This window comes from Drosophila elegans, unplaced genomic scaffold, assembly GCF_018152505.1.
Source record: "Drosophila elegans isolate 14027-0461.03 unplaced genomic scaffold, ASM1815250v1 contig_149, whole genome shotgun sequence".
NCBI classification, from domain to species: Eukaryota; Metazoa; Arthropoda; class Insecta; order Diptera; family Drosophilidae; genus Drosophila; species Drosophila elegans.
Genome location: NW_024545513.1, coordinates 3,959,809 through 3,982,464, shown reverse-complemented (window position 1 = coordinate 3,982,464; position 22,656 = coordinate 3,959,809). Strand labels below are relative to the sequence as shown.

The window sequence follows — 22,656 nt, the reverse complement described above, 5'->3', positions numbered from 1 at the left end:
TTCTCCATTTTGCTCCGATACAAAAACAAATATAATGCCTTATAGATGTCAAAAGCGTTGCTAATTGGCAATACAAAATGCCGACGGAAGATTGAAGAGAATAAAAAATGGGCGCTCCTCCAAAAAACGTATTTTCTTTGTTTTAAGGGGTTCGAAGGTGCAACAGAGACAGAACTAGTTCGCTGCATGCGAGGTGAAAGGGATAGCATAATAAGTCTTGGAGAGGGTGGGAAGTTGTAGCTGTTTTGGTGGGCGTGGCCTGTGCGTGGTGAGTAGGAGTGACAGTATAACAGTTGACATTTGAAAACAAAATGGGATAGATTTTAAATTATTTTATTATTCAAAAATGTACGTTGTTGTTGAGTTAAAGAAAGTTAATCAAATTTTTTTAGGTACCTAACTCACATTTCTCCGGATTGTACAAAATTATTAAAAATCTAATTTCAAACCTTGTCAAAGTAGGGTACAACGAATAAACTTTCTTGCAATTATTTACGGTCGCTCACTATTTTTTTTGAATTTTATGGAAGGCGATTTTAAAAATATTTATGGTCCTTGCCCTTATTAAATAAAATATTTCGATTAAAATATTATTTACACATTTAAAAATGAATGGTCTTCTTTTAACTTCTTTTAATAATTATGAAGTCAAACATTGTTTTTTTATCTTTAAGAAACAAGATTATTAATATGTATTTCATTTATATTGTTTGAACTATCAATATTTTTAATGCCTGTATTTTTTTTAAGTTAACTTAAACAAAATTTGGAAAAAAGGAGGTGATATAGGTAGGGAGATATTTTAACCCTAGCAATATTCATTTATATTTTTCCTAAAATTTTATAAATTGCCTAATAAGGCACTTAGTAGCTAAACAAAATCTTCAATTTATGACCACAACTAAAAAGCCAAGACCTGCTTTTAAACGATATTTACAAGTAATTTTTTGACAAGTTGTTTAATAAAATAAAATTGGATTAGAGAAAAATATTATTTAATTAAAGAAATAAAACTATTTTTGCTCTTTAAGAGGTTATTATTAATGTTAAAAAAAAATAAAAGAAAATACCTGCAAAACCAACAGAGACTCGTGTTTTGTTCAACATATGGCCGTTCTGAGTAAAAATATCCTGTTAAACATTTAAAACCCAATAAAATGATTAAATTTTTTTACGAGATATTAAATCGAAAAAATATTGTAAAACCACTGCAATAAAACCGAGCATTGAAAATAAAATGGTTTAGCTTTTCAAATATATCACAATAAAATGTTTAGCTTTTCAGATATATTACAATAAAATTTGTCAAATCCCCTCTGATATATTTTTGCATACTCCACTGCTCTGCATGTATGTGTGTAGGTTAGTTTATTTACTCTCGGAAAGCTCAGCTCTTTGAACTTGGAGAGCTTTCGCTCAGTGATCATATGGCTTGAGGCTCTTATCTCTCTGTTAATTTGCCCCCCTGTTTCGATTTTTTAGTGTGGGATTGTTGTGGTTCCGATTTACACCCTGCTCTAAATAAAATACAGTTTTCTAAAAAAAAAATCTATGGGTATTCGCAGTATATTCTCAATTAAACATCACTAAATAGAGATTGTGAGTGCTGGTGCAGTCCAAAATAAAATATGCTTTTGAGTGCTTTTGCTCTTCCATTTTCCAGTGAGAAAAACAAGCGCGTGCGGCTCTCCCGTTTTTGTTGTTTGTGTGTGTTTGCATTTAAACTAATATTTTGTGAGTGGCATGCAAATAAAGGATCCTAATTAATCGTTATATTAATATGCAATGACATTGAAAAACCATTTTCATTTGTTTTACAACCGGTTTACATATAATGTTGATAACACTTTCACGCTTATCAGCTTCCTGTTAACCCTATTCACATATGTTGTTGTTTATTTTTACTTGTTTATATACAACACGCTTTTACATACACAAATACTCGAATTCGGACGTAACAAGCACAGTCGCAAAGAGAGAAAGAGAGGTCAACAAAGGAATAAAAAAGGAACAAATAAACATAAGTCCTAAGTTAACCAGGGATGGGCTTTTGAATCTTTAAATTATTTTGATTTAAAGCTTATTTATATCATGGTAACATAAGGGAATTTATATGGTAACTAAAAATCAGAAGCAAAACAAATTAAGATACGTAGTATTTACGTTTGCCCATTTTTTAAAATTTAATTGTAAGCAATTTTTAAATAAACCCAATTTTTTTTTATAAATTATAATTCGATTTAAAATACTTATGATTGTATGAAAAATATGTTCAGTCAAAGAACGGAAAGAATCAAATGTAAAAAAGCTGTTTTAACATATAATCCAATGTATACACACCAAAAATTGTCATGAATAATTTCTTAATAAAATTAGTGTTCAAATAATACCACGAAAGTATTAAAATAGAACTGGTTTAAAAACAAGGCGACTACAGTTTTAGGCTCTTCTATATAGAAGTGAAACTAAAAATATAGGGGCTATATTATTTAGTATTGAATCAATACTTATATTTTAATACTGTCTGTAGTTTATTTTTAAGACACACTTTTATTAAAACTAATCTTCCATTTTTTAGTGTGTACTAATTATTATAGTAAACAGACAAACTAATATTATAACAATAATATTATAAACACGATTTAAGTAATTTTAATCATACAATAAGAAACATTTTTTTTTTTAAATAAATAACTACTTGTTTGAATGTCAACGTGTTCTGACCAATCTGGTAAAAATTAAAAATAAGAAAATGTTGTTCCTGGCACCGCGGTTAGTCCACCGTGACCTGGTGATGCAGATACTCCAGGTAGTCCCGATTATATCTGTATCCCCGTAACTGTAACTACATTCCGTCCCTGGGCCAAATGGTTTTATGAACGTTTTGGTTAGGGATCTAGATCTACCTGCCGGCGATAAGCTGTGCGGCCTCATAGAGATCTTGACTTCCCGTATTGTGTATTGCACTTTTCGAACTATACCAAAACCAGACTATGGTGTTTGAATGTGTGCGCGTAGAATGTGGTCCAAAATAAATATGCTAATTTCTGTATGCACGCGTGAAGTCGGGACGGACTGATAACGCCACCATATATGATATGGCTTTGGAGTCCGAGAGGTCTAGTGGAAAAGTTCGGTTTCCTGGGAGCTCTATCAGTTTCAGTGCGATACGGTCCGCGTATAGAAGACGGTGAAGATTGCGTCCATAATTCACCTCGAGTGGATGGTTAGTGGCGTGATAATATGATAAGCATCCCAGCGCTCCGGGGAAGTTCGTCAGTCTGGGGTTCCGTCTAATCGAAGACAGTGATCGAAAGAAGTCATTTTAACTAGCAGTTATTAGAGGGAAAAAATTAACATTGTATTTTAAATGTATGAATACAAATTAAATAAACTATGGCATTAACAGGAAAATTTTATGAATAGTGGCCGGAAAAATTTCAAATTAGAACATGGGGTTTTAAAAAATTTGCGACTTCCGCTAAAAAATATACAATCAACATTTAAAAAATACTTATAGGTCTAATTAGGTACCTTTATTTTAATACCTAAATAATAAGAACTAAAACAAATTGAATTAAAAAAATAAGATAACTATATTAATTTATTTAAACCAGAACGTAAAAATATTTCAGAGGTTTGCTGACAATGCTGACGAGTTCCCGGCTTGCGCTTAAATATATATAATCAACGATTTCCAAATAATTAAGGGTTAGCCTTGACTAGGTAATTAGTAATTAAAAATAATAACAAAATAATAACTATTTCAATATTAATCAATCTAAACCGGAACTTTGAAGCGTTTCAAAGGTTTACTTATAATTCTTATGTCTATCTTCATTCAAGATAGAGCCTATAGCAGTCTGATCGCCAGTTCCTGCAACCACCCTTCACAATGAGATTCCATCAGTTCCTGCAAGTGCGCAGATTGGCCAGCACCGCGGCCACCACCTTGATGAGGCGACCCACCACTGGCACCGCACTGGCCACCACCCACCCCACTGTAAGCACCACTACCACCACTCCCATCGCAACCACTGTGCGCACAATGGCGGGCAGCGGGGCACCAATTCCGGAACTCACCGAGGTAAATGCTCCTTGGTCCTACACAAAAAATATGGTTATGAGGTGGCCAGAATTGATACAACCCCTTGTTTTAGATCACTGACAATGTGCAGCGCGGCAACTTCGCCACTTTGGCCGACAAGGATGTGGTGCACTTCGAACAACTCCTGGGCAAGAACTTTGTCCTCACCGAGGATCTGGAGGGATACAATATCTGCTTCCTCAAAAGGATTCGTGGTGAGTTGGGCTTCGACTAAATAACCCTGTCTAATACGGCATATGTTTGTTTGTTATACTGAACGTTATCGCTTTATTGTCTGCAAATTGTTCAATTTTGCCTTTTCTATAACTTTGTAAATAAACATTTGAGCAATAATTTGAGTATCTTGGAAATAAAAAGGTTTTTAAAATATCCAAATCCTTTAAAATGTTTAAAATGGATTTAATCTAGGATGTACTAATAAATTTCTTTCATAGTCTAATAATTAATTCTAATTTTTTATAAAAAATTAAAAGGTTTTTAAAATATCCAAATCCTTTAAAATGTTTCAAAATGGATTTAATCTAGGATGTACTAATAAATGTCTTTCAAAGTCTAATAATTAATTATAATTTTTTATAAAAAACTCGAAATATCCCGAAATATTTACCATTCTATTAGATCCTATTCCCTCAGAGCTTTATATTGTCTGGTTTTGTCAGGAAACTGAATATAGTGGTGCGTAAATGCACACTTTTAATCATGAATTTATGTTTAATTTCAACGGATTTGTATAACACTGTATTATTATTCTACTTAATTCCAGGCAACAGCAAGTTGGTTCTGAAGCCCGGAAACACTGCGGAGGTGGCCGCCATCCTGAGGTACTGCAACGAGCGTCGTCTGGCGGTTGTGCCCCAGGGCGGAAACACGGGTCTGGTGGGCGGATCCGTGCCCATTTGCGACGAGATTGTGCTGTCGCTGGCGCGCCTTAACAAGGTGCTCTCCGTGGACGAGGTCACCGGCATCGCCGTAGTGGAGGCGGGCTGCATCCTGGAGAACTTCGACCAAAGGGCCAGGGAGGTGGGCCTGACGGTGCCACTGGACCTAGGTGCCAAGGCCAGTTGCCACATCGGCGGCAATGTGTCCACCAATGCGGGCGGAGTGCGCGTGGTGCGCTATGGCAATCTGCACGGATCCGTTTTGGGCGTGGAGGCAGTGCTGGCCACTGGTCAGGTCCTGGATTTGATGTCCAACTTCAAGAAGGACAATACAGGCTATCACATGAAACATTTGTTCATCGGATCCGAGGGCACACTGGGCGTGGTCACAAAGCTCTCGATGCTGTGTCCCCATTCCTCCAAAGCCGTCAATGTGGCCTTTATCGGCCTGAACTCCTTCGACGATGTGCTGAAGACCTTCGTCAGTGCCAAACGGAATCTGGGCGAGATCCTCAGCTCTTGCGAGCTGATTGACGAGCGGGCCTTGAACACCGCCCTCCAGCAGTTCAAGTTCCTTAAGTGAGTTTGTCAATTTTATTTTTTTTTAATTAATTAAGGTCCGATAGAAGTATCGCAGTGAGGTGCAAGTTTTCGATCCTTTATCTTGAATCTATATATTTTCTTATAACGTTTTAATAATCCTAATTTATTATGAAATCAACGTAGAGCCCAAATCCATAAAGTTTCTGTAGTGTAGATGTGTGCCTAAAACGTAACTCTCCTTAAGTGTTCCTAATCGGCCTTTCATCTTTGCTTGTAGTGGATACACATAACTAGTTATATACAAACTTTACTTTAATATCCTGTTTTGATTTTGACCGCGACTAATCCCAAGTATACCCGAAATAGCTCGCCCATATCGGGCTTTCCCTTCTACATGCTGATCGAGACGTCGGGCAGCAATGGCGACCACGACGAGGAGAAGATCAACCAGTTCATTGGCGATGGCATGGAGCGTGGCGAGATCCAGGATGGCACCGTTACCGGTGATCCTGGAAAGATGCAGGAGATCTGGAAGATCCGCGAGATGGTGCCGCTTAGCCTGATCGAGAAGAGCTTCTGCTTCAAGTACGACATCTCGTTGCCTCTGCGAGACTTTTATAGCATTGTGGACGTGATGCGGGAGAGATGTGGCCCCTTGGCCACCGTGGTCTGTGGCTATGGTCATCTGGGGGACTCCAATCTGCACCTCAACGTCTCCTGCGAGGAGTTCAACGACGAGATCTACAAGCGGGTTGAGCCCTTTGTCTATGAATACACCTCCAAACTGAAGGGCAGCATCAGTGCGGAGCACGGCATTGGATTCCTGAAGAAGGACTACCTGCACTACTCTAAGGATGCGGTGGCCATTGGCTATATGCGCGACATGAAGAAGCTTCTGGACCCCAACGGCATCCTCAATCCCTATAAGGTGCTCAACTGAAGTCGGGGCTCATGTAAATGTTAAGTCTAAGGTCTTGTGTTTTTTTTTTTTTGCTTCATTTCCATATGTGTATGCGTAATAAATTGATGGAATATTTTTTTTTAAATTTTCAATTAGTCTTTTTTGTACTTTTGGAACTGAAATACACAGCGTTATTATATTTGAGAAGTCTTTTCACTAGAGCATTTTAATCAAACCATTTAAGTGTCTTCTATTACAAATCTTAAATACAAAATGTTTGTATATATTACAAATTTTTAGGACCAACACCTAACTGATTCTTAGACATAGGCAATAAAATAATAATAATAATAATAAATGCTCTAACAGAAGGGTAGACTGTATTTCATATATAATATATTAAAGAAATGATTGCGCAAATTTGTTATAGGAGAACACCATCTATTGGGAACTATCTTTTGAATTTGTTTAATATAGAGCATTTTCCTATCGCATCCATGGGGAAGCATGTTATAGGAGAACACCATCTATTGGGAACTATCTTTTGAATTTGTTTAATATAGAGCATTTTCCTATCGCATCCATGGGGAAGCATATTCCAAAAATGAAAATAAGTGCAAAAAAAAATTATTTAAACAGCCAAACATTAGTGTGTCATGGGGATCGGTGTGAGTATTCCGCTCTCCGAAAGCTTCGTCGGGGGAGCTTTTAAACTTTTATCGATACTTAACATTTTCGCTGAAACTATCAATCGGCGAACCAACATCTAACATTTCTTATTTAAGGTGATTTGGATGTACATACGTGCGGTAAGTGTATGGTATATGGTAAGAAGTCGTCTTTATAGATATCCCACAGTAGTTGAATTTTGTTTTTAAGTGGTCCCAAACAATCGACACTTCTCGATGCATACACAAATACATACAGCTTATATAAATACACCTTACTTTTATAAATTGAATTAAAATTAATTTTGATATTAATTAATTAATATATTTTTTTATACTTACAATTTACATGGGTTTTCGTGCCCGCAGTCGGAGGTTGAAAAACATCAATGTTGCGCCACCACGATGTTAAGTGTGCATCTCAGTGCAGATCAATTTTGTTCAAAGCTTGCCGTTTTTGTAACGGTCATGTTAATTGTCTTTCGAATACATCGATGACGTCGTTTTTGGCATCGATGTTTCTCCACCTCGACTATCGATCGGCAATTTGATAACACATGCCATATATAAATATTGTACAAATAAAACAATGCCGCAAACTAAATGCGAACCTTGCACGACAAACACACAAAACATGAGCGGGTGAGTAAGAGAGGATATGGCCCTGCTTTTTTTTTGCAAGTTCTTCTTGTTTCCTAACGAATGTTATTATTTTAATTTTTTCATGTTTCTTATTCTGCAGACAAGCGGACATTGCACTCATCGGCCTAGCCGTCATGGGCCAAAATCTGATCCTCAACATGGACGAGAAGGGCTTTGTGGTGTGCGCCTACAACCGTACAGTGGCCAAGGTCAAAGAGTTCCTCGCCAACGAGGCCAGAGGCACCAATGTGATTGGTGCCGATTCTCTCAAGGACATGGTGGCCAAGCTGAAAACCCCTCGCAAGGTCATGCTGCTGGTCAAAGGTGAGTTGCTAATCCAAAAACAAAACCTTAAAAAACGCAGGAAAAAAACACAAAAACCTGCTGTTGTAAGCGATCACTCCGCTTTAACTGTGTGTTTTACATGTGTGTGCGCGTGTGAGTGGAAGTCAAAGCAAAGTCATCAAACGATTTTGCAAATGGCAAGAGAGGATAAACTGGTGAAAGAGGATGAGAAAGAGGAGTAACAACAAAAACATTAGAGATCTTTGAGCTGCGTTTTAAACTCAAAGCTTTACTGATGTTTTCGGTTGTTTTGTTGTTGTTATTGTAGTAAGCTTAGAGATGGCACTTTTCCAAAAAAAAGGGTTGAGTTTTAAAATGACTAATAAAAAATTGGTAAATTTTGAGAGTACAACATAAAACAAACATTTTCAGTTAACTAGTTTCAAATTGTATTGTCAATTTAAAGGCTATGTCTTCATACTTTTATCTTATTTTCAAGCCCCACTGATAACTTATGCTTGAAATAAATTTGAAAGTTTAAGTTTACTCAAATAATAATATACTTGTAGCTGTAGTGCATGGTCCATATTTTTAAAATACCATTCACAGCCCATGGTTTACGCTTTCTTCTCTCAAACTAGCTTGTCCAAAATTTCACTCACCTCTAGTTCGTACGTTAATCGGCGTGCCCGGCTTATCTCAACCTTCCTATTTCTACCTAACTTGTTGTTGTTTGCGCAAAAACAACAATAACACGAGCACAGAGAGAAATCTTTGACATTCATTATAGGTCACACACAAAGGGCGATTTTTAAAAGGAATTTCCTCGGATTGGACTAGCCGAAATCCATATTCTCGGTCCAACATGATCATTTGTCCCCGCGACCTTTCCTGCAAGTTGCCAGGCAAATCCAATTCCAATGATTCATCCCGTCTGCGGATCGCCTTATGTTCACATAGTTCGGGTCATAAAAATAGTTTTGTGGTTTTTTTTTATTAAATTAAGATTCAAATGTAAAGTCGTGTGAACTTGTATAAAGTAGAGTTGAGAACAATAATATATTTATAAGTATATATAAAAAAAATATTCAGGACAAGAGGAAATTGATTATATAGAAAGCATCCCGTTAAATGTTTATTTGCATTATTTATTTCAAGTTTAAAACCATCACATGTCACAGATTTCTATGATCACGAATTATCTGCTTGGTTTTTTTGGCTTACAATTTTGACCGCTGGTGTGTCCCACTAGCAAACGTCCGCAAGATAGATAGATCAATGCTATCGCGCGACTCCGACTCGTTGGCCTTATCTGGTTCTCGTTTCATTCCATTTCCATTGCGCTGGAGAAGTGCTAGGGACGCCTCACGGTGACCTCCAAAGCAAAACAGTGACTTTCCAAAAGCAACCAATTGACCTTGTCAAATCGCACGCTCTACTTTCTGGCTAAATCTATGGTTTCTCCATAAAACAAAGAACTAGCTGGGTAACAAACTGTTAACAAACAAATTAGCAATATATAAACACTTTTTATAAGTAAACAATTTACTTTAAAGAATGATTGAGTCTTCATTTTTTTTTTCGTGTATAATAAATGAATATTAGATGTGTACATATTTATTTATTCGCCATCAGAAAAAAAATTAAACTAAGCAAAAACACTAGCAAGCTGATGAAACTTTTGATTTAATCAATCTGTGAATAAAAAGGAACTAAACATTAAAACCATAAAGATAAATTAATATTAATAGTCATTTGATATTGTGCAGGGCTCTACAGAATGGCTCAATTGTTGAATTATCGACTATATCTAATCATGATTTCCTTACTGTACTGTTTAGCTGCCTAAGAAAGATAATTAAATAATGCTTTTTTAAGGACAACCCATTGATAGAGCCAACTGGCTCTACAGATGGGCTCCTGAAATTGAAATATCGACTGTATCTAATCGAGACTTCCTTTTCGATTCCAGCTGGCAGTGCGGTGGATGACTTCATTCAGCAGCTGGTGCCGCTGCTCTCCGCCGGCGATGTGATCATCGATGGCGGCAACTCCGAGTACCAGGACACATCCCGCCGCTGCGACGAGCTGGCCAAACTGGGCCTGCTCTATGTGGGATCCGGGGTGAGTGGTGGCGAGGAGGGTGCCCGCCACGGACCCTCCCTCATGCCCGGTGGCCACGAGGCCGCCTGGCCCCTCATCCGACCCATCTTCCAGGCGATTTGCGCCAAGGCCGACGGCGAGCCCTGCTGCGAGTGGGTGGGCGACGGCGGTGCCGGCCACTTTGTCAAGATGGTGCACAATGGCATCGAGTACGGCGATATGCAGCTCATTTGCGAGGCCTACCACATTATGCAGAGTCTGGGCCTGTCGGCTGACCAGATGGCCGACGAGTTTGGCAAATGGAACTCGGCGGAGCTGGACTCCTTCCTCATCGAGATCACCCGGGACATTCTCAAGTACAAGGATGCCAAGGGGCATCTGCTTGAGCGGATTCGCGACACTGCTGGCCAGAAGGGCACGGGCAAGTGGACGGCCATTGCTGCCCTCCAATACGGAGTACCGGTGACGCTAATTGGCGAGGCCGTCTTCTCGCGCTGCCTGTCCGCCCTGAAGGACGAACGTGTCCAGGCCAGCCAATCGCTGAAGGGACCCTCGACCAAGGCGAGGGTGGACAACCTCACCAAGTTCCTCGACGACATCAAGCATGCCCTGTACTGTGCCAAGATCGTGTCCTATGCTCAGGGATTCATGCTGATGCGGGAGGCGGCCAGCGAGAATAAGTGGCGTTTGAACTACGGCGGCATTGCACTGATGTGGCGCGGCGGCTGCATCATTCGCAGCGTTTTCCTGGGCAACATCAAGGATGCGTACACGTCGCAGCCGCAGTTGTCGAACCTCCTGCTGGACGACTTCTTCAAGAAGGCCATCGAGCAGGGGCAGGACTCGTGGCGCGAGGTGGTCGCCAATGCCTTCCGCTGGGGCATCCCTGTGCCGGCCCTCTCCACCGCTCTCAGCTTCTACGATGGCTATCGCACGGCCAAGCTGCCCGCCAATCTACTTCAGGCCCAGCGTGACTACTTCGGAGCCCACACCTACGAGCTGCTCGGCCAGGAGGGTCAGTTCCATCACACCAACTGGACGGGCACCGGCGGCAATGTGTCCGCTAGTACCTACCAGGCGTAGGCTGATCTACTTCCAGCTCCTCCTTTTCCCGCTCACACACATTCCATGTCATATAGGCCCCGGGTGTCTGCCTTTTTTTTCTAAAGTACTTTAGTACTTATTTATACCATTAATATATATGTGTATGTATATATAATTTCATATTTGTTGTTTAAACATAACATTAAATTGGTGTTTTTTTGCTAGCAAATGATTTCGGTTCCCTGGTTTGATGGATGCAAAGTTCAATTGTGTGTTGTGGTGTTGTGTGTGGGTCGAGCCTTTCGAGTAGTGCCTTTATGTAGAGACGCCTTCTGCTCCTGCTCATTCAGCTCCTCCTGCTCCTTCCCTGCTATTATACTCGTTTCAGCTGCCACTCGTGTTATCCTCAGTCATCCGAAGGCTTCAGGGTCTTCTTGTTCTCTATGACCAGCTTGTCGGCGCTGTACAGGTGTCCGACAATCACCTGTGAGCATTCGAAAGGGGTTAACAAACTCTACCAATAGATAAGCGAAAAAAAGGGTCTAACATTTTGACTTGGTTTTTTATTTAGCTAGGTAGTGGACGCATATTAGGTTTACTATTTATCTTATAGAAAAACAGAATGAACTAAAGAGCAAAGGTCACTTTAGTTTGGGCATATGGTTTCCACAGTTATTAATTATTATTTAAGTCATTATTTCAAAAAATTTCATTTTTAGTTGGAAATTATCAATATATTAAGGAACCAGAAAACTTTTAGAGCCTATACTGTGAGGAACGTAAGTTTGAAGGTTTAATTAAAGGAAATTTATAATGATTGAAATGATTTAATATGTATCTTATATAAATCAAAAACTTGAAATATGATTGGCTTGTTATTCGATCATAAATAAATGATAGCGGCATTAATAACTGAATTTATAGAAAAAAATGGTTTTATGTTAAGGCCAGCGAAAACATCAAGAGCCTTTAAACTATTAGGAATACAAGTTTTTAGGTTTTTAAAATGTAAAATAAACTAATATGTAACTAAAGTCAAGAGTATGAAATCTGACATATGTAATTGCAAAATTATTTAATTATAAAACATATATCCTTTATTACTGAACTCATGGGGAATTTACTATATTTGATTATGAGTTGAAAACGTAAGACGTTCTCATCTAACTAACTTCTTTGTGGCATAAAGGCGATGATGTAGATGACAAATTATCAAGAAGGAACTTCGTCTATATTATATCAGGGCTGAATGTTGATTGTGTGTGGCCATCTAGATACTTCCCATCGTTGCTGATAAGGAGTACACTCACCTGGCGACGTATCAACTCCAGATTCTGCTGGCCGGCGACCATCTGCCGGTCGATCTCCCCGAAATCCCGGATGCCCCTGTTGGCGCGGAATGTATCCCTTATCTTGCGGGCAGCATACATCCTGAAAATTGATTCCAAAATTACTGATAGATTTGCCTATTTCACCACGCGCACCTGAAGTTATAGGAGGGCAGCTTCTCTGATTCGCGCAGGAGATTTCTGTATAATGTGATTGCCTGGCGACGCGTCGACATCCTGATCCTGTTCTTTCCTGGGCAAACGGAACTGAGCAGGCGGGTTGGCTGGAGTTTTGAAACGCCCTTTAATTGATGAACGTTAAAGCGCCGGCGTTTTGTTGACCCTGTTTTGTTTCGTTTCGGAAAATCCAATTGGATTTGGACCGCCTGATGACATAAAAATGTACATGCGGCTAGCGGTAAAATACTCAAAATAGCCGCAAAAATACCAGAAACAGCTGATTGCGGTATATTTCAGTCACATACGTGAAAAATAGGGATGGCCATTATCAAAACTATTGGAGATTAGAAGAAATATTTATCGATATGTAGTAGAGGTACCCTCCTTTAAGTGGTACTTTTTTCGCCGTTGGTGAATAGAGATGGGAAGACACACTTATCGATATGTAGTGGAGACGCAAACCGCAGATAGTACAGATCCCCTCCACAGGTAGCAAAGTGTTAGAGGTGAGAGAACATTGATGATGCCCTGCCAAATATCGATGTTTTGAAAACATTGAAGTTAGCATCGATGTTTCCCCACCTCTAGTAGAAAAACAGAGAAAATTTCGTGCATTTTGCCCGTGCAAAACTTGAAATTCCCCACGCGTTCGTTGACATTGCACTGAATTCGCAGTGCACCTAACGCGCGAATTAAGTTGGTCTCGATTTAGCGAACCATAAATCGCCAAATCAGAAAATATTCGCAGTAAAAGAAGAACGGAACGGCAGTAGCAGAGCAGCTATAATTGTCGCTGTTGTTGTTGTGGTTGTTTGTATTAGTGTTGGTGGTATGGTGCGTGTGTTGTTGTTGCTGCCTCTGGGATGATGCTGTGCTGTAAAGTAAAGTAAAGTAAAAGTGGTGGCAAAAGCAAACGGCCCGTGTGTGTGCAACGCAAATACTCGCTGCAATTGGCTTGGCGGCCAAACGGAAAATGATAAGAACGATAGTGGCTTAGTTTTGGAACCCAATAGTCGCGAAAATATCGAACTGTGCTTCGTGCAAAGAAAATGCGCCAATAAGCAAACGCAAACATCGTTTGTTTTATTGCATTCCCAACATACACAAACGCACGCAGTCGCATACATATGCGTTGCAGCAGCAACAGAGATTTTTTTGACCACACTCACTCACACACACCCACATGCATCCACGCAGCAAACACAACAACAGCAACAAAACGGAGAGAGCAGTCAAATGTTTTTACTTGAGGTAAGTGTTTTAGTTTTGTTTATTGAAGGTTAGGGAAAATTGCAACAGCAAAGTGCAACAAATTGTTTGGAAATTGGACTTGATTATATTTGTGATGCGTGTGTGTGGAAATTGGAAATCGCTGGCCAGTATGTGTGTGCGTGTGCGCGCACTATCGTGTGCTCTCGCTCGCACCCACGCAGTGCTTACGGTGCCGCGTTTGTTGTGTTTTGCTGTTGCTGCACTTCTCTCTTTGCCTCGGCCAAACAAATCGCTCACTTTTAGTAAAATTCAATAACTGTCCGCAGTGCAAAAACATGAATTAATTGTTAATGATGCTGGGAAAGGGGTATATTTGTGGTCTATATCCTGCGAAATTTTCGACCGCCTAGCTCCGGGCTTCTCGGCAGGAAAGAGGTTATGAATGGTAAACTCTGAATTGGTATTTACCAACAAAATAGGTTTTCTGTTTACTTAACGTCTTGTAGAGGTTGTTACATTAATATATAATTAATAATAATTCTGACATAATTCCAAATCTTATCTATTCATTTGATCAAACCAGGCCCATGTTTAATCGATATTTTCGGAAATATCTAACTTTGTTTTGTATTTATTTGTAATATTTGTGGACCCAGTATATATGCATTTATATCCCAAAATCCAAATGTTAACTTGGGTGAGCGAAGGTTTTGTTGCCGACTGTAACTCATTGAAACTGGCCATTAATATGTTCTCGAATTGCAGTGATCTGGTTGCCAAGGATTAGAGCCACCAACAAGGAGTGAGAGGATACGACAAGGAGGAGCCAAGGAACCGCAATCGAGCGAAGATGTCGCGCTGGGGCAAGAACATCGTGGTGCCGCTAGACTCGCTCTGCAAGGAGAAGGAGAACACCAACCGGCCCACTGTGGCCCGGTCCGTGGGCACCGTGGGCAAATGGGGCAAGATGGGCTTCACCTCCACGCGCACCTACACTCTGTCCGCCCTCCATCCGATGGCCGCGGCAGCGGCGGCGGCTGCAGCGGCCGCCAGTCCCTCTCAGAGTCCTGCCTCCACGCAGGACCACGATCCCAACGACCTGTCCGTTTCGGTGCCGGAGCCGCCGAAGCCGAAAAAGTTCTTTAAATCGAGGAACACTGCTCCGCCGGAGGTTATAGCGCAGATAATCCAACAGTTGCCGCATTGCGGGGCCGGTGCATCGCCGATGCGAGATCAGTACTCCGGTGGTGGTGGTGCCACACCCACTTCCGGTGCCCAGGAGGCGGGCGGACTGAAGCTAAAGCCGGGCAAGGGTGGCAGTTCCGCAGAGCGGAAGCGCAAGTCGCCCAAGAAGAAGGCAGCAGCCGCAGCTGCAGCGCAAGGAGGAGGAACAGCAGCCACGACCACACCCTCGACGCCTGGTGCGTTCTACGGCGCCTCTGATCGGGATGGCGAGGGGCTGAGTGATCCCGCCTCGGAGCAGCCAGAGCAGCCGTCCAGTGCGTCGGGCAAACAGAACAAAAAGGAGAAGAAGCCGAAGGAGGAGAAGAAGCTGAAGCCGGAGGCACCACCCTCAAGGGTTTTGGGCCGGGCCCGCAAGGCCGTCAACTATTGCGAAGTGGACGAGGACGAGCGCTATCCCACGCCCACCAAGGATCTGATCATTCCCAAGCCGACGCGCCAGCCAGCGGAAGTGGCGGCTACAGCAACAGCCGCTGCGGCAACCTCCTTGTCGGAAGCCTTCATCAGTTCCACGTTTGGCAGTCCGGGATCAGAGCCGTCGCTACCCCCGCCCACATCTGCGCCCAGCACATCCGCGTCATCTACGACAACCCAGTTGCCCTTCGCATCCGGCGGTGCGTCGAATCCTCCAAGCGCCTCCCGCACGCCGGAACATCCACCCATCGTTCTCCGCATTTCCAAGGTGAGTGCCACACTCTTGGGACTTTTGTTAAGAACTATAGCAAGAACTTAGTTTTAGTTAGGTTGCCCTGCTTCAAATTATATAGGTTTATTATCTTTTCTGGGATTAATCAACAATCGAAAAAGCAGTACTTTAAAATATCTATTTTCGCATAGCTTAATTGTTTATGGTCTTTTAAAATAATTCTAAAATATGAATATTTTTCAGAATATATTGGAAATGAGAAATAAATTTTATATATTGAGATTGCTAAATCTCAACAGAATCAGTCACAATATTAACTAATCCTGCAACGCTTTTGGTTAAGATGACATTTGTTGTATGTCGGTTGAATAAAATAAACTTAAGCACAGTTAAAATACTTAACTAGATTTTGAAAATCTATATTAATAAAATTGGATTGGTAATTAATAATATTAAATTCATATTGCTATAAAATAGTACATACATATGTATGTAATGTATCTCAGGATATTTAAATCCGAATCCAATTTGAAATACTTTCTCACCATATTAGTGAGTGCCCCTGTCATTTCTTAAATTTTATTTGAACTTCCTTTTCACCACTCTCACTCCCTCTCACTCGTGCTCGGTACATTTCACCCAGCGAAGTAAGCAATTATCCAACTCCAACAATTAGTCGAGTACCCCGAGTGTGATCGCTCTCTCCAACGTCACCGCCGCCTCTCACTTCTGACTCTCTCCCAGCCACTCTCTCTAAGGTGCTTGCTCCTTCTCCCTTCCCCTGCCTTCTCTGCCATGTGTGGGAAAGGGAAAGCAGCGCAGCGCGCGAAGCAGTGTTAAATTACGCGCGCTTTTACATGGCAAACCAACGGAATTGGAGTCTCTCACTCTCCCGAGTTGTTGTTGCTCTTTTGTTTTTTTCGCTTCGTTCTCGCTTCTTGCTCCGCATTTATCGGTGGCTTCTTGCCCAGTTCGGTTCAGTTGGAGTGCTAATTATCGTGAAGGGCCCCCCATTTCTATTTGCCAGATCAGCTAGAAGTAGGCAGCCCCCAAAAAACAGTGGATTCCAGTATAATTCTCAGCTAATCTCGCACTTTCTGCATATCTTGCAGGGCACTTCGCGCTTGGTCAGCACGGATAGCGAGGAACCGCCGAGCAGTTCGCCCGCAGCTCACCAGAACCAGCACAACCTACTTCCTGTCACGGATGAGGAGCCAGCGGATCGAACCGGAGACGAAACAGTTCCTGCAAGTACGCCAAAAATCACAGTGAAGCCACTGAGGCCGCCGCCGCCGTCAGCTGCAGATTCGGTGGAGACATCATCAGCGACAGGAGGAGGGGGAGGAGCAGCTGGCGATTCCTTTGAGGAACGCAAGTCACTGGACCCCAACCAAGAAGACGAGGAGGACGAAGAGGAGGAAGACGAGGAGGAGGAACCGCCGGAGATCAACTACTGCACGGTGAAGATATCGCCGGACAAGCCGCCCAAGGAGCGGCTCAAGCTGATCATCAAGACGGACGTGATCCGCAACGCCATCGCCAAAGCCGCTGCAGCTGCGGAATCCCGCAGCGAGAAGAAGTCCAAGAGCAAGAAGCACAAGCACAAGCAGCTGTTGGCTGCCGCGGGACCTGCACCAGCAGTAGCCGCTCCAGCCTCAGCCCCTGGAGCTAATCCCGCCGAGCCCAACTCTGAGTTCAAGACGCCCTCACCTCATTTAGCCTTCAGCGAACAGGCCAACAACAGTCAGCAAGCACAACAGCATCCGCCATCAAACCAACAACACCATCAATTGCATCCGCAGCGAGGCTCCGCGGTCATATCGCCCACCACCCGATCCGATCACGACTTCGACTCGCAATCCTCTGTGCTGGGCAGCATCTCCTCCAAGGGCAACAGCACGCCACAACTACTGGCGCAGGCTGTTCAGGAGGACAGCTGTGTGATCCGCAGCCGGGGATCCAGTGTGATTACCAGTGATCTGGAGACGAGCCAGCACTCCTCGCTGGTGGCCCCGCCCTCGGACATTGAGTCGCGACTGGAGTCCATGATGATGACCATCGATGGAGCCGGCACGGGAGCAGCAGCAGTGGTGGTGCCGGAGACGCCGCTGCAGGAGGACATACTGGCTGTGCTGCGAGGCGAAGTGCCGCGGCTAAATGGCAATACAGATCCTGAGCCAAACGAGGAGGCGGATCAACAGCAGCAGCAACCGAAGAGAGCCACACGTGGCAGGGGCAGGAAGGCTAATAACAACGTGGAAGTACCTCCTCCGGCCACGGAGACCCGAACTCGAGGCAGAGCCAAGGGAGCAGATGCGGCCGCGGCTGCCATTTCGCCTCCAACGCCTAAGAGAAGCACACGAGGCACTCGAGGCTCGAGAAAAACCGCCGAGCAAGATGTCGACATGGAAGTGGACGAACCGGCGGCCGCGGCACCGACGAACGAGGAGCAGCTGGAACAGGCTCCGGTTGCACCCCCGCCGCGAAGAGGGCGCAATGCTGCCGCCCGGGCCAATAACAATAATTCGGCCAGCGTCAATAACAACATCAACAAGATAGCCGCCAATCTGTCCGCCAAAGCTGAGGCCAGTCGCCTAATGGAGGGCGGAGCGGCGGGTGGAGCACCACGTAGCTATGGCCGGAAACGAAAGAACCAGCAGGTGACACAGGTTCTGCAGCAGCAGGAACAGACGCAGGCGCCCGAAGAGGAGGAAACTCCTGAGGGCAACGAGGAGGAACAACCGACGCCCGCCAAGATTCCGCACACGGATCACAGTGAACACTCGCCGGACCATGATCCGGATCCCGATCCCGACGAGCTATCGAACAACTCAAACAACTCCTCGCTGCAGCATGACGGATCATCCTCCTCGCCCCCGCCGCGCGATTTCAAGTTCAAGGACAAGTTCAAGCGAACGCTCACCTTGGACTCCCAGGGATCGGCCAATGCAGGAGCGGGAGGCACCGCTGCAGCAGGTGCAGGGGCAGGAGCAGCGGAGCCCTCTGCTGCTGAGCAGCGAGGCGCTGTCAAGCTGGTCATCTCCAAGAAGAAGGGCAGCATTTTCAAGAGCCGCGCCCTAGTGCCATCCGATCAAGCTGAGCAGGCGTCGGTGGCCAAACGGCATCTGTACAAGCACAGCTGGGATGCGGCACTGGAGGCGAATGGCGGCGGCACCGGCAGCGATGCCAGCAATGCCTCGGCATCGGGAACAGGCGTTGCCGGAGCCAAGGACCACCTACTGCTGCACCATTTGGCGGCGGGCAAGTCCGATGGCGATTTCGGTGACAGTCCCTCGTCGAACAACAATGGCTCCTCCAGTGCGTGCAGCAGTGCGTCCACACTGCGCGGCGATAGTCCGGCGCTCGTGAAGATCTCGCGACAAGCGGGGAAACAGGGAGTGCCTGCCACCTCCGCCAGTGTCGATGCCTTTGACCTCGATTTGGAACCCATTGCGGGTGAGCTCGATGTGGAGCGCAGTGCAGCGGCAGCGGCATTCGGGGGAGCGGGCGGAGGAGGAGCGACTGGCGGAGGAGGAGGGGGACCGACTGGCGGCGGCGGCGGACCCATTCGTGTCGATCGAAAAACCAAGGACTACTATACGGTGGTGCGAAACGTGAAGACGGCCCACCAGATCCAGGAGATTGGAGAGTACCAGGAAATGGATGACGACGTCGAGTACATCCTGGACGCACTGCAGCCGCACAATCCCCCTGCGACGCGCTGTCTCTCCGCCCTGCAACTGGCCGCCAAGTGCATGATGCCCTCCTTCCGGATGCATGTTCGTGCCCACGGCGTGGTGACAAAGTTCTTCAAGGTGAGTCTCCACTCTCTGCTCTTCATATCGATTGTAGACCTGTTGTGAGACCTTTAGTTTTTGCACCTCTTTGTAATTTATTGTTCATTTTATTTACATGCTCGTATTAACCATATCAAGTTCTGTAAATCAAATTTTCGATGAATTGCTGCGTTTGTTTTGTCAGCCTATTGGGTATTAAATGACTGCATAAATATGAAAAATTAGTGAGAATATGTGCTTTTTTTATTTAGATTGTCATGTTTATAATGGTGTCGTTTTCCCCATTAAATCAACAATGAGTTATGCCAAATAGTGCTTAAGTCAGCATAACATTTATCAAAATATATATATATTAAAATTAAAACCATTCAACACGAAATGATTAATATATATATATATATATTAAAATTAAAACCATTCAACACGAAATGATTAATATATAGACATATCTTAGAAATCATATTATTTTAGCAAGTACTTTTTTAAACTAACAGTTGGCTTTCATTTATGTAATTGAAATTTTTTTCTTTAAATACAAGCTCAATATTTTTAAAATTATATATCTGTAGGCATTATCCGACGCCAACAAAGACCTCAGCCTGGGCCTGTGCACCTCGGCTATTATGTACATCCTCTCCCAGGAGGGCCTCAACATGGACCTCGATCGCGACTCCCTGGAGCTGATGATCAACCTCCTGGAGGCGGACGGCGTAGGCAGTGGCAGCACGGAGAGTGGACACCCTGATCGGGCGGGCTACGACCGCAACAAGCAGAAGGTGCGGGAGCTGTGCGAGGAGATCAAAGCGCAGGGCAAGGGCACGCATCTCAATGTCGATTCCCTGACCGTAGGCACGCTGGCAATGGAGACGCTACTATCGCTCACGTCCAAACGGGCGGGCGAGTGGTTCAAGGAGGATCTGCGCAAGCTGGGCGGTCTGGAGCACATCATCAAGACCATCTCAGATTTCTGCAGACCGGTGATTGCCTGCGACACGGAGATTCACTGGCAGCCCGGGCTGCTGGACAACATGCAAACGGTGGCGCGATGTCTGCGTGTCCTCGAGAACGTGACGCAGCACAACGAGGCGAACCAACGCTACATGCTCACCTCTGGCCAGGGCAAAGCGGTGGAGACGCTCTGCCAACTGTACCGCCTGTGCAGCCGGCAACTAATGCTGCATCCCTCGGTGGACTGCACTGGCAGCAACAAGGAGCATCCGGGCGTGGCCATGCGGGAGCTGCTGGTGCCGGTGCTCAAGGTGCTGATCAACCTGACGCACACGTTCAACGAGGCGCAGCCATCGCTGGGCGCCGAGTTGCTCGGCCAGCGTGGCGATGTGGTGGAGACGAGCTTCCGGCTGCTGCTTCTCTCGGCGAACTACATTCCCGACCATTGTGTCTTCGAGCTGAGCATACTGGTGGGTGTCCAAAACAATAGCTTCGTAGCCTAGCCCTTTAAATTAATTCTAATCCTCCCTTACCCTGATATAGGTTCTCACCCTGCTTATCAATCTGTGTATGCACACGCTGCCCAATCGGGCTGCGCTAATGCAAGCTGCCGCTCCGGCGGAGTACGTGGCCGACAATCCACCAGCGCAGGGAACTGTGAGTGCGCTGCAAGCTTTGCTCGAGTACTTTTACAAGTGCGAGGAACTGGCCAGGTATTATCATAACGATATTTCCCATCATTTGGTATGTTAATTAAGTGTTTCCTCCCCCAAACCGCAGATTGGTCGAGAAGAACACGGACGCCTTCCTCGAGAGCAACGAAAAGGGCAAAAAGAAACAAGAAGAAGTGGAGGAGACGGTCAACAATCGTGAGTATTCAGAGAGCATAAGTATCTATTCTCCTTGCTAATCCAATACCCTGGTGCATTGTTTTCCTCAACAGTTCTGCAACGCGCCGGCCACCACATGGAGCACACGCTAAAGGGCAGTTATGCGGCCATTCTGGTGGGAAATTTAATCGCGGAGAATGAGCTTTACGAGACCCTGGTGCGGCGACAGCTGCGAGGAAACAGCTTTAAGGAGATTATCGGTGTGCTGGAGAAGTACCACACATTCATGAACCTGACCTCCAGCGTGAGTTTTGGATTGGTTTTTAATATATATCCCAAAGTTATAGACAGATAGAATCCCTAACTCCAATAAACTCCATGACCCTTCTAATTGGTTATTGTTATTTACCATTTTGAACAGTTGGAGGCTGCATTTGTGGCGCACATGAAGTCCACGAAGCGCATCATTGACAACTTCAAGAAGCGCGACTATATCTACGAGCACTCGGATGACCACGACAACACCCTGCCCCTAAATCTGGAGACGACGGCGCAAGTTTTGGCCGTGGAGACAGACACCGTGTCGCATGCAGCTGCCTCGTCCTCATCCACATCCGTCTCCGCTTCCTCATCCACATCGCCCACAGGATCGACGAGAGTGACGCGGGTGTACAAGACGTACAGTAGCCACAGATAATCGAACTCGGAATCGGGATCGGAATCGGAGAGCCATCGCCATTGTCGTTAACCACACCGAAAGCCTGCCACCAAAATAAAATTCTGTTGTTTGTGATTATGTAATTTGTTTGTGTTGATATAGCAACCACTATATGTGTATGTGTATAGTCTGTAATGCACCTAGTTTCAGTCAGCTGTACCCCCACGTATATATATATATTTATATATCGAAGTATATGTAGCTAAGTGCGATAGGATACGATGCGATCTGATCTGTTTATGCGTTTGTATTAACCCAAAGTGATAGCGAATTCGTGAGCATGGTCTGCGTTTTAACTAAAGAAAATTATAAGGATGGATATTGATGATATGATTGACGAGATGAAAACGTGAAAGCAACACCCCGAACAACACAAAGATCCAAATCCCTTACTGATATCTGTACGTTATATAGTCATAAGCAATATTAGCAGCTAAACGTCGGCTTACCCTTACAAACACACACCCATGTAAATATTGTTTAAACAGCGATTTTATCGGACGCGTCTTAGGTTTATTTCGAATGTGTTTTTTACCTATTCTTACCATATATATAAAACTTTTTTTTTTCGTAAATTTAAAAT

General features: G+C 43.9%; 4 protein-coding genes across 9 annotated transcripts; 3 read left to right on the top strand and 1 right to left on the bottom strand.

Moving 5' to 3' along the window:
* The first annotated feature begins 1,470 nt into the window (after positions 1-1,470).
* LOC108136279 (D-2-hydroxyglutarate dehydrogenase, mitochondrial) lies at positions 1,471-6,575 on the top strand. Of its 6 annotated transcripts, none has more exons than XM_017257359.2 (6): positions 1,471-1,599; positions 3,636-3,726; positions 3,847-4,087; positions 4,161-4,302; positions 4,872-5,565; positions 5,896-6,575. In XM_017257359.2, exons 3-6 carry the CDS (start codon positions 3,896-3,898, stop codon positions 6,467-6,469), a joined length of 1,602 nt encoding a protein of 533 aa, XP_017112848.1. In that variant the 5' UTR covers positions 1,471-1,599; positions 3,636-3,726; positions 3,847-3,895; the 3' UTR covers positions 6,470-6,575. The 6 variants fall into 6 exon arrangements, with proteins under 6 accessions (XP_017112848.1, XP_017112852.1, XP_017112851.1 ...); XM_017257362.2 differs by lacking the exon at positions 1,471-1,599 and adding an exon at positions 1,716-1,734; XM_017257360.2 differs by lacking the exon at positions 1,471-1,599 and adding an exon at positions 3,119-3,226.
* A 1,042-nt stretch (positions 6,576-7,617) lies between these two features.
* Positions 7,618-11,401, top strand: LOC108136265 (6-phosphogluconate dehydrogenase, decarboxylating). Its single transcript, XM_017257324.2, has 3 exons — positions 7,618-7,740; positions 7,841-8,064; positions 9,998-11,401. Exons 1-3 carry the CDS (start codon positions 7,688-7,690, stop codon positions 11,209-11,211), a joined length of 1,491 nt encoding a protein of 496 aa, XP_017112813.1. The 5' UTR covers positions 7,618-7,687; the 3' UTR covers positions 11,212-11,401.
* LOC108136266 (protein bcn92) lies at positions 11,327-12,928 on the bottom strand. The gene is made up of 3 exons (XM_017257325.2): positions 12,657-12,928; positions 12,483-12,603; positions 11,327-11,656 (listed from the first exon to the last, which is right to left on the bottom strand). The coding sequence occupies exons 1-3, from the start codon at positions 12,734-12,736 to the stop codon at positions 11,579-11,581; spliced, it is 279 nt and encodes a 92-aa protein (XP_017112814.1). The 5' UTR covers positions 12,737-12,928; the 3' UTR covers positions 11,327-11,578.
* Positions 12,929-13,248: 320 nt separating this feature from the next.
* LOC108136277 (protein wings apart-like) lies at positions 13,249-22,151 on the top strand. Its single transcript, XM_017257357.2, has 8 exons — positions 13,249-13,931; positions 14,658-15,816; positions 16,893-19,595; positions 20,147-20,995; positions 21,069-21,238; positions 21,306-21,394; positions 21,469-21,659; positions 21,777-22,151. Exons 2-8 carry the CDS (start codon positions 14,743-14,745, stop codon positions 22,050-22,052), a joined length of 5,352 nt encoding a protein of 1,783 aa, XP_017112846.1. The 5' UTR covers positions 13,249-13,931; positions 14,658-14,742; the 3' UTR covers positions 22,053-22,151.
* The last annotated feature ends 505 nt before the right edge of the window (positions 22,152-22,656 follow it).